Source organism: Phalacrocorax aristotelis, chromosome 3 (assembly GCF_949628215.1).
Source record: "Phalacrocorax aristotelis chromosome 3, bGulAri2.1, whole genome shotgun sequence".
In the NCBI taxonomy this organism is placed as follows: domain Eukaryota; kingdom Metazoa; phylum Chordata; class Aves; order Suliformes; family Phalacrocoracidae; genus Phalacrocorax; species Phalacrocorax aristotelis.
In genome coordinates, this window is record NC_134278.1 from 115,079,723 (window position 1) to 115,090,943 (window position 11,221).

The window sequence follows — 11,221 nt, forward strand, 5'->3', positions numbered from 1 at the left end:
CTTTTGGTGCCGTAGGGCCCGTTTTTAGGAATAGCTAGGGAGGAGGGGGAAGAGGAGCAAAGGAAGTGCTGCTGTCCCCTAGGATCTCTAGTTTGCAAGCACTGATTGCTTGCATTTCTCTCATTCTTCTCGTGCAGGTGAGATGGACCAAAACTGCTGGCAGCGCATCGGACAAATTCCAAGAGACGTCAGTGCTTAACGAGACCCTTCGGATTGAGAAGATCCAAAGGCTGCAGGGGGGCCGCTATTACTGTAAAGCAGAAAATGGGGTTGGGGTCCCTGCCATCAAGTCCATTCGAGTAGATGTGCAGTGTAAGTCGTTTAGCGGCAACCCAGACCTTCCCACAGTTCTACTGCATGTCTCTGCCTTGCTGCAGGGCCAGCAGGGAGCTGCATTGCCCTAGGATCACGCACACCTCATTCAGGAGTAAAAGGACTGGTGTGGTGTCCCCAGGGTCACTTTGTCCTAGGAGATTAAATCCACCCACAAAAAAGATAGCTCTTCCTGTCCCTGTGAGTCATTCTTATCTAGGTACCGTGATGCCTGTCACTTCCAGGTGTCCCTAGCACTTGTCTGGGGTGTAGCATTATAGATGGCTTCTGTTTTCTTTGTCTTCACTTTGAAGCTGACAATGCTTGAAGCAAACCAATGCTTCTTGAACTTGGTAGTGCCTCAGATGCTTGGGGCATTCCTGAAACCAGTGCCATGCTCCCAGCATTGCTACCTCTGCAGCATGGTGGAAACAGAGCAAAAGACTCTGGGATGTACCTGAGGAGGCTGAGCTGTGAAGGGCTGAACATGAAGGAATCTGTGAGGACCCCTTGGTTTCAGTGACTCAGTGTTTCTCTGGCTGGTTGCAGTGTCCATCCTTCTTGTGTTCTGGAGACGCTGTTAGCAGTTCTTGATCTTGGGCTGCAGGTTTTGAAGGTGTTTCCTGCTGGCTTAATGTTGTTTATTCTTGGGCTGTTGTGGCCAAAAGGGAGGGAAATTAAATTTATCCCATAACGCCCACATGGGAGGAATCCAAGATTTAAGGTCTAGGCAACTTTTGAAGAGATTTGTTCTCTTGGGGAAGATTACCATTCTGCTTGTTGTTCCTGACTGTCCACTATTCCAGTTTTCTGCAGCCTGAGTAATACCAAATCCCTCTCCTCACTCATATCTTCTGAGAAGGCCTAGCCAGCAAGAGGTTGATGCTAAAAAGATGTAAAGTGTGGTAAAGCAGCTGGAACTCTCCCCAAACCTGTTCCCATACTTGTAGCAATACATTCTTCTGTGCTGAGGTGCACTGTGGTTATCTGTCAGTGGAACAACCTCTAGGCTTCAAAATCCCAGTACCTTCCTGGAGTCTGGGCAGAGCTTTGCCGAGTGACTGCTTCTTCTTAGTCCTACTGTCCAGCCCTACAATCATGTGACCCTCACAAAGTATACTAGAGACTTGAACATCCTTAGGCTTTGGTAGATTCATGGTCCGAAGTTGTATTGTATGGCTTGGAGCAGCTCCCATCTCTGTTCCTTCCTTGCCCTACCCTGCATTGGAGTAGTGTAGTGTGAGCACCGCCCTACAGGCTGGGAAAATAGATTGCTTCAGCAGCAGCCACTTTGAATAGGATGAGCATTTCTTGATGGGCATTGTATAGCTTTTTTTGGAGGAGTTCTGACACCTACCTAGATCTGCTTGGCTTCTCTGCCCATTTTTTTCTCCTACATGTGGTAGAGGCCTATGATAACTCTCCATCGCAATGGGAACTTGCTTTTCTCAAGCCTCAGTATGACAGCTTGCCAGGGCCCCTGTCTCTAAGAACAGGAATGTGGCATGAATCTCTTTATGCCCTGAGGGTGCTCCCTTTACTTCTGGGGTGCAGGCTGGAGCTAGAGTGATGTAGTGTCCCATGGTCCCTTGTGCAGCTCTGACCTGTAGAACTATGGGGCTAATGGGGTGGCCAAGGGCTTTCTCATACTAACATCTACTCTGCAGATGGACTTGGTAATACACCTCTGTTCTGCTTACTTGTATTTTGGGGAGGAGAGACTATTTTCTGCTAGTATTTGCAGTAGGTACAAGGGAACACATAGGAAAAACCACAGTTTTTGTTGAACGCTCACCCAGGCAACCTTCAGCTGAATGAACCAGAATTTGAAAACAAACCCCTTCTTTCCCCACATCCCAATTTGTAGCTGGAGGTAAGTAATCACCCTCATGTGAACGTTGGTCTCTTTGACAGCTAACACTAGTTCTCACTCATACTTGTAGTATTAGACAGCAAGGTTGTGTGGAGAGCACCACTGGTGCCAAGAGGATATAAAACTGGAAACACTAACCTGTGTAACAAGTTATTCCTTTGCCCCAAGCAGGCATCCAGTGCGGCTTTAAAGTATTGGTTAGATACTGGCAGAGAAGCAGCTGCTGTTTGGAGTATTTCCATGTGGGAGAGAGGGAAAGTAAAGAAAAAGAAAGAACGGATGTTTACAAGCTTATACTGCGCATGAAACATCCCATGTGATCATCTCTATGAGCAGCCTTGGGCCAAATTTATCGTTTGTGCAGCTCACTGACATCAGTGGTGTTACCTGTACATCAAGGGCATACATATCGTCGTTGTCTTATTTTAGCGTTTCTCAGGAGGGCTAGTCTTAGAGCTGACGGCTATGAAAGAAGGCTGAAATATTCAAGGGAGGAAAGGTTTAGCAACTGAAAGGAAGATATTGTTTTCTGTGCGGGGAGTAGCTGGGAGCCAGAAGATCTGAATGGTGACTGTCGTCTTTGGTCAGAAAGGAAACTGTTTTGCCATGCATTCTGCTGAGAAATGGAGCCTCAGAAGGATGGCAGCTACAGAGTTACTCACGTGAAGTGTGAACAAATAAAGGAGAGTTAAGGACAAAGAAGGGAGAAAGAGGAGTGGCAGCCCAAGGTCCTGGTCCAAGAGAATTTGGTGTTAAATTCACTCTACAGCTACATGGAGACAGCACTGTATGGAGAGGAGCCTTTTGTTTCTTCTTCCACCCGTGGATGTTTTTCTTCAGCCTTGGGTTTTGGCTTTTGGTTTGGGTAGGTTGACTGGGGATTTTTTGGTGCCTTGTCATCGCTCTGCTAATAGCTCTACACTGAGCTATGGTGTGGTCAAGCTGACAAATCTCAGGTCCCGTTACAATTGCTGTCTACCAAGCACACAGTTTATTAAAATATGCAAATCCACAAGTTGGCACTTGTGATTCAGCAGACAACATGTATTATTTGGATGACATGTTAGCAGAAACTCATCCCTGCTTCCCCCTTCCTTTCTGGGAGTCATATATCCAAACTTAAAATTCTCTAGAATAAAATATAATGAAAATTAGGTGGCATAGGAGAGCTGGAGGTGACGAACACATGTCCTCTTCCTCTCTGCTAACAGGTGCAGAAGACAGTGCTGGCAGAACAAGGGGATACTGGGTGCATGTGCCTCAGTTTCCTCACAGTTGAAGGTGGGGTCATAAGGCTGCTGAAAGCATAGAATTCCTTCAGCTGAAGTCAACAGATGCCTTATAAGACATGCTTAAGGGCATGGGGACATATTTCAGTTTTCGAGGGTCAGTGGGTCCCATCTTGTCAAATGAGATCTTTATATTTAATCCCAGTCAGTCTCAAAGTTGTTCTGGGAGAACCCCTCTGAGATTTTCTTCATGCTTCCTTGGTGTTCAAACCTTGGTGTCTGGTGCAAAAGCTGAAGAAAATGAACCTTTTTTAGCAGGAGGGCAGCCTTTGGGGAGCAGCGTGCCCTGGGTGGATAGAGAAAGTATGCTCCCTGAAGTGACTGATAAACATGGATGCAATCCTGACAGCTGTGGGTATGGTGCAGGTATGGTGAGGGGATTGGAAAGAGCATTTTCTGTAAAGGGAGAAAACAAAAAAGAATCTGATCTGTTTAGGGGTGGGTGATAGGGATGCAGTGAGTAGAAGTTGCTGAAGAGGGAGAGTCAGTACAGACTTTGAAAAGGACAAAACACACAGAGGATATTTTAATAGGAAGAGAGAGAACTTGTACATATCCTTCACAGTGTTTTCCATCTTGTGTTCTCGTGGCACCCCACAAGACTTGCTCCTGTGTAGGAGATGACTCTCCATCTCAGTTCCTTGATCTTGTCCTGACTTCTACTGTCAGCCCTTGACTTAAAGGTTTGTAATGTCCCTTGTGTGGGCAACTCACAGCTGTGGGCTTAGCCCTGTGGTTTCAAGAGGGATTTGGGAAGTGGGAAGTGGCAGCAGAAGAAATTATGATGGAGCAGAGTTTCCTGGGATCCTTCTGACCTCTCACTAAAGTAGAGAGCAGTGATTTGGGGTGTGGGTTGTCACTGGGAAAGGTGAACCATCCCACTAGTCTGAGAGGCGTGTGGCAGGCAGGCAGTTTCCTCAAGGACCACACAGGATCTGCAAACCAGAAGATGCTTTCTATTCTCTGAAGGTTGTGTGGTAAGTGGGAGAATTTTGGCTTCTCCTGTTTGTTCCCTTTAGATATTGTTTGTGTTACCAGCCCTCAGATCAGCTCTTAATTCAGCAGTTGTCATCAGTGAAATGTGTGGGAGCTTCCCCTCTCCTCTATGGCGCCTGGAGCATCATCTGCTCTGCAGGCTGCATGTGCCGACTAAGCTTCACTAACAACTGCTGCGGCCCTCCTTACCTTCCTTCCAGATCTAGATGAACCTGTTCTCACCGTTCACCAGACGATCAGTGATGTACGTGGCAGCTTCTACCAGGAGAAGACTGTCTTCCTTCGCTGCACTGTCAACTCCAACCCACCAGCTCGCTTCATCTGGAAACGGGGAGCTGAGACGCTTTCCCACAGTCAGGACAATGGCGTGGACATCTATGAACCCCTCTACACACAGGTGAAAAAAAGCAAACCCCCACCAGCTTGTGTTGAGGATCTTGCTGATGTAGAGCACTCTGTAGTGGATGGTGTTTCTTTCCCTGTGTGGATTATGATGCTGAGGAGAGAGTGGAGGCCACTGCAAGGAGCACTGTCTCCAAAAGGGCTGGTAGAGCCTACTTTTGTATGCCGGTTCCCAGAGGATAAGAGGAGCAGAGCAGCAGGAGGGAGCGTGACAGCTTGGAATTTCCTTACCCTTTTTGGCACTGTCCCTGAGAGCAGGTCACAGCTCCCCTAATGAGGTTACATGGCTATTGGATGGTTGAGACTAAAATCCGAGCAAACGATCCCAAGAATGGGTCTCCTCTATCTTCCATTACTAATTTTTTTTCTCCTCAATTGAGAGCCCAAGCTCTATAAATCATGGGAATTGCTTCCTGTTTAGCAGTGTGAGTGAATGGCAGGAAATGCTGTGGGATCCACGAGCAAATGATGAAGAGCTTTTCCTAATGGTCGTAAGTAACAGAGGCAGCCCAACTGCCCGAGCACTTACTGATTGTCATCCTGTGACAGGGTATCCATATCCTTTCTGCTCCTCCTGCTTGCCTGTGCTGGACTTGCCCCTCTGAACACCACTTTCTTCACAGTAATTAGCCCGCCAATGCAGTGGGAGATGGAGGGGAATTTTTCATTTGTGAAGGCACTCTCGGCATTATCCTAAGCTGATCTCTGGCTCTGAATGTCCTTCAGATGCTAACCAGTCCCACTGCTTCCAGCAAGGCTGTTCAGCAGCACAGGGCAGTGATAGGTGGGAAGGGAGGGCTGAAAAGGCCACTTCCCAGGGCACCCTCTTCATCCCATGCACCTCCTCGTGCTCCCAAAGCTGGGCCCTGAGCTTTGGCATTCTGACTGAATTTGATTTCTGAGCGATGCTCCAGGCAGCCTTTCAGTTAATGTAGTCATGTTCATATTTTATTGAAACACGCCTTCTCTGTAGGTCATGGAAATGGGCAGCCAAACGGAAATATTCAGGGGGATGAGGAGAGAGAAGAGAGCTGCAGGTTAGCGGCAGATTTGCAGAAACACTTTAGGTCAGCGCTCCTGTTGTGCCCTGAAGAGAGCTTTGTCTAGTCCAGTGCTGGCTGTGTGGCATCCAACCAGGACATGCCTGGCCTTAGAGGAAGCCACCATGGGTTCTTCCAGCTTTCACTAAGCTCAGAATAATTAACAGGAGACATTGCTTAATGAGAGGATGTCTTAGGACTTGAGATATTTTCTTCAGCTAGATAAGGCATCTGGCAGAATATCTCTGTGTTGCATCATTAACGTGTAAATGATCCAGCATCCTGCAGCTCCTGTCAGGCAATGTTCCAACCATGATGGGTCGTTCCCAGCTCTAAGAGAGGGTGTTAGGACTGCTGTGCTCACTGTCTTCTTAGCACCAGCAGAAATCTGTGAGTTTGGGTCGGTAAGAGTTGAAGTTAACAAAAACACACCTCTGCAACACTATCGGAAGGGAGAAATCTTGCTAGAGCTCAAATGCACTACATTTAAAACAGCACCCTTTGCAGGGTTTGTAATGTTGTCTTAGAGATGAACTGGTAGTAGTGTCAGGTTTGGGTAGGCTTTTACATTAAAAAGGAGATGAAGCCTTTACTGTTTAAGCTTTTTAAAACTTATTTACACTGAAGGTTTATACACATGTACCCAACATTTACTAATCAATAAATGGGATACATACGACACTGTAAGTAAGTAGTTGACATGCACATTGTAAATGCCATCATTTGTGTGGCATAGCAACAAATCTCAGAGGACAGGACTTTCATAGGTTTACTGGTCTCCTAGGTATTTATCATTCTAATTTACTCAGTTCAGGTCCTTGTTCTCTGCATATTAGCATGCCTGAGCTCATTGTCCGGTCCCTTGAGGTTGTCCTCAAGAGGATTTGTTGTGCTGACACCTTCTCACATTTGCAAGCAATTATGGAATAGTTTCTCTGAAAGAGATTTAGACAAACATGAGAAGAACAGCGACAAGCTGTCATGGGAAGACGTGAGTTTCAGGGATGCATCTCAGAGCTTTCCATGTTCCATAAATAAAAATCTACAGAACACATCTATTGTTAATTTAACAACTTGATTCTGTTTCTATACAAGCCAGTAACTAATGGAGGGCCAGGGAGTGATTTTGTTTGTGTGTTTGTTACTGTAGTATGAGGAAAAGCTATCAAAGTCTGTGCAGTCAGTCTGGATTTACACCAGCATAAATGAGATTAGAATCTGGAGAAGGGAGATCAGAAAGTTCGGGGGGAGTTCTTTGAAAATTTCTCTGAATGATCTTTTTTTTTCCCCGTCCTGAAAATTTTTACAGCATAACTGTTGAATTTGTCATATTTAGGCCAACATTAATGCCTGAATCTGCTCTGATTTACCTTGATTTTTCAGTGTTGAGACCTCAGTGATGTCCCTTGGGTTCCTACCAACATCTCTGTGTGAGATCTCAGGGTCTGTTCTGGGACATTTTAAGGTTTTTCAAGTTCTGCAAGATGATTCTGACAGCAGTTGACAAGAAATTATGCCTAGATCTGTTCAGCAGTGTCAGTTGTTTGCTGTTTGAGAAATCCTGGAGGTGGAGTTACCACTACAAATATTTTGTGACTCCTTCATATATAGCTGGGTCCTGCACAGTTCCCTGAGGTTTTGATGGGAGCTGCTGGTAATCTGTGAACTTTGGGACAGGTTGTGGACTTGAATGATAAGCTGTACTTTGTACACCTGTGTCTTTTTTCCCCCCCTTTTATTCCCCAACTCCCAGGGTGAAACCAAAGTCCTGAAGCTGAAGAACCTGCGGCCCCAGGATTACGCCAGCTACACATGCCAGGTGTCTGTCCGCAACGTCTGCAGCATCCCTGACAAATCCATCACCTTCCAGCTCACAAACACCACAGGTAAGAGGGGACGCAGAGGGTCCCCACAGCCCTCCAATGCCTCACCTGCTCCAGCCATTACCCCTCCAGGAGTGTAATGCAGCACCCTGTCCAGGGCCTGCAGCACCTCACGTTGATTACATGGCTGCTAAGATTACATATCTTTTATGCAGAAATTTTGTGGCCAGGGATGCTCTAATTTCTTGTAGCTCTGCGTATAGCCAGTTCCTTGACGAGGCCTGCTGTGAGATCATTAAAACAGACTACATGTAGGTGTTGAGGCACTATGTAGTTTTTAATATAGACACTGGTTTATTTATTTATAATTCTAAGTGACTTTAAAAATAGAGTCCATGCAGTCTAGAGCAGGGCAGATGCTACAGGAGTTCTTACAAATAATTCATTCACGTGTGATTCTAGCCTGGTTTGCCAGGCTGCACTCTCAGTACCTCCCAGCTAACGGGCTCCACTGCTGCCAATGTTTGTGGAAAGCAAGTACCTCCAGTGCCTTCCCAATAAATAAATTTTACACTGATACTCATACTGGCAGCGCTTGAGTGTTTCTCCAGTTGCAAACAGAATCAGTTTGGTGCCTCTTGCTTGACCTACAATACCTGACTGATAACTGAGTATCATGTACCAAATACTTGCAGGGACCTGATTGCAACCTGTCCATTAAAAAAACACCAAAACAAAACTCCACCCACAAAACCCCTACATATGTTGAATAGTTTCAAATAATAAGTAAATGTCAGGAAATCACTTCCAGCCTAGGGGTATTCCATGATCAGAAAGAGAGGCATTGTAGTTGTTTGAATTATTCACCTCTCTAATGGAACACAAAGCGGTTTGCATCCCATGTGTCATCTTTGTGCAGTGGAAACAGAACTCTCTTGATGTTGCCAAATGTTGATGGGATATTGTTGATAATGCCTAAATTATGTTTATTGATCTGACTTGAGCCCAAAGTGCTGAACAATAGTTGCATCATTTTATGTAGAAAGAAGAAAAATAATGAGCTTAAGAAAGAGAACTATAGCTACTGTCAGAAAAAAATATTCTCTGTGTAGTAAGATCTCAGAACATGTCTCGAGCAACTCATACCACTGCCTGAATTTCTCTCAGGATGAGACTGTAGCAAATGCTGTAATATTCTCTTTAAAAACTTATCTTGTGCTCATGATGAAGAAAGGTATCTCATAAGCTCTTCTTCCATGTTGTGTCTTTACTTCTGAAGAGTTAGAAAATAAAATTTCTCTTCAAGTCCACTCCCTGCCGCCAGCACAGGGAAACTATCCTTTGCTTCAGTCCAGCCCCTTTACTGAATGAATGGGGAAAATGTATTTTCAGGTTGTAGCCAGATCAGAAGTCAGTGATATGGCTGAATTTATACCAACTTCTTAGGTACTTAGCTAAGCTCTGAACCTGGACCACATAGCACATACGTCCAGTTCTTTTTTCCTGTTGTTTAGTTATAGATGCATATTTACACATAGTTGCAGTGGAGCCTGACACTACAAGCTCAAAGGAGCCATAGACAATGTCTTCCTAGCAAATTGTATTAAAAGCTGGCCGTGAAAATGAAGCTGACATTGCAGTGTGAGCAGGGTTTGTGTTAAATAACACAAGTATATTTAACATGAAATATTATCTGGCTTACTTGCACTCTAGGTAGTATTGCACATAGATGAGAAGATACGTAAAGAAAAATCTTTAATTCTCTCCTTTTTTTGCATAGGTCTGTTCTTTCTCTCTCACTCTTGTGTTTTAGCATCCTTTGTAGCCTTGGCTGTGCCCAGAATCCTGAGCAGCTTCGCTCAGGATGCCTTCACCTTTGCCACTGATGAAGGCCCAAAAGGCACCAAGGTCTGTGGAAACTGATCTCTTAAATATTTATAGACCCAAGTACTAAGGACCTAGAGGGATTGGTGGGTCGGGTCATGTCAGGCCAAAGGAATCTTCTCTTCCCAATTCATTTGCTGTTCCTCAGCTGGCTCACTTTGGATCCTCTGGCAGTGGCCTTTGGGCAGATCGTAGTCTCAGGCAAGGAGATGTGGTCCTCCCGAGCTCTTTGTCAGTAGCTTGGCTCTTGCAGCAGGAGATGGGTTCTTGGTCTGCACCCTTAATGGGAAGGAGGTTTCCCCTGCTCCTTCTCTGTCCTGCAGCTGTTGTGTGGCTCTACAGCAGTAGGTTAGGTCCACAGAGCCACAGGACCATCTCAGCACTGTTGTCACCTGCTCCAGCAGGGTCAGACTGATGTTTTCCCCTTCCTCAATTTCTGGAAAATTAAGCAGCCCAGCTGGTTAATTCTCCTGCAGTTTTACTGCAGCAAATTGGACTTCAAAGGGAATTGAAAGCGACTCGTTGTTTTTAATGGTCCCCTTGCTGCTCGGTAGACTCCGCCAGCAGGTTTTCTGAGCCAAGAACAAAAGGAATTGCCACAGGTTACAAATAAATGAGATTCATCTCCTGCATAACAATGTCTGCAGACTGTTAACCTCTGTCTGCTGACAGGAGTGGGAGTGGGAGCCCGCACAGGCTGCCACAGTCGGAGCCCCGTTTTGGGGCACACCATGGGAGGTTGCTGCCTGGAGCTGTGCGGACAGCAGCTTTGCAGTTTCCTTGCCTCCACCTTGCGTGCACACGCAACTTTACCCTGAACCACGACACAGTGCTTGCACCAGCATGTTACTTTTTTCACCATGTTGCCTCGCCCAGAACATGTCACTGCTAGGCAAGATGAATGTTGTTCAGATATGTACACATAAAACACTGCAAGATCCCTCTTAGCCAGAGCCTGCACAACCTCTGGTTTCTGCTCCCCAACTCTGACATCTTGTCTCTGGGCATACGCTGGTTGCAGCCATTCTCTGGCTCTGATGGGGATGGATGATAGAGATTTCCAGGCAAGATGCTGCATCTGTCAGCTTGTCTGTGTCCTGTGAACCTGAGACCAGTTCAATGTCAGAAGGCAGGAACAGCTATTTGGTATCAGCTACACTCATCTGACAGCCTCTTAGTAGCAGGAATGTGTCCTGCCCAACCACCACGTTGAGTTGTCCTGGGCTTCACTGCGTCTCATGACACCACCTGGAGCTTGGAGTGGATGTATAAATCCTTCCTTTGCTAATTAGTGTGCATTAACCCTTGCACACTGTTTCCAAGACTCCAGCAAAGAGATCTGTCAAAGGCCTCCCAAAATTCAAGGACTCCGATCATGGGCCTTAAGATGATCAGTGCAGGTGGCAGAGGAGCCACCTTCTTCCTTAGGCACAGTTGGCCACCTCTGGCACAAATAGCATGTGCTGTGGCCAGGGAGAGGACATTTGGTTCAGTGCACCAAAGCAGTACCCCAGCGTGGCGGTAGTTGCACTGCTAAATTATGGCACCAGTGCTGAGGAGATAGCAGTCCTTCTCGCCTTGTTTGTATGGGCTGTAATTCAG

General features: G+C 46.1%; 1 protein-coding gene across 2 annotated transcripts in view; it reads left to right on the plus strand.

Annotated features, from left to right (window-relative positions):
• MDGA1 (MAM domain containing glycosylphosphatidylinositol anchor 1) overlaps positions 1-11,221 on the plus strand; it is a 158,388-nt gene that overhangs the window by 53,250 nt on the left and 93,917 nt on the right. For both annotated transcript variants that reach the window (XM_075089147.1, XM_075089148.1), the window contains exons 3-5: positions 138-312; positions 4,671-4,867; positions 7,666-7,798. In XM_075089147.1, the coding sequence (XP_074945248.1) occupies positions 138-312; positions 4,671-4,867; positions 7,666-7,798 (505 nt within the window). The remainder of the gene's footprint in view (positions 1-137; positions 313-4,670; positions 4,868-7,665; positions 7,799-11,221) is intronic.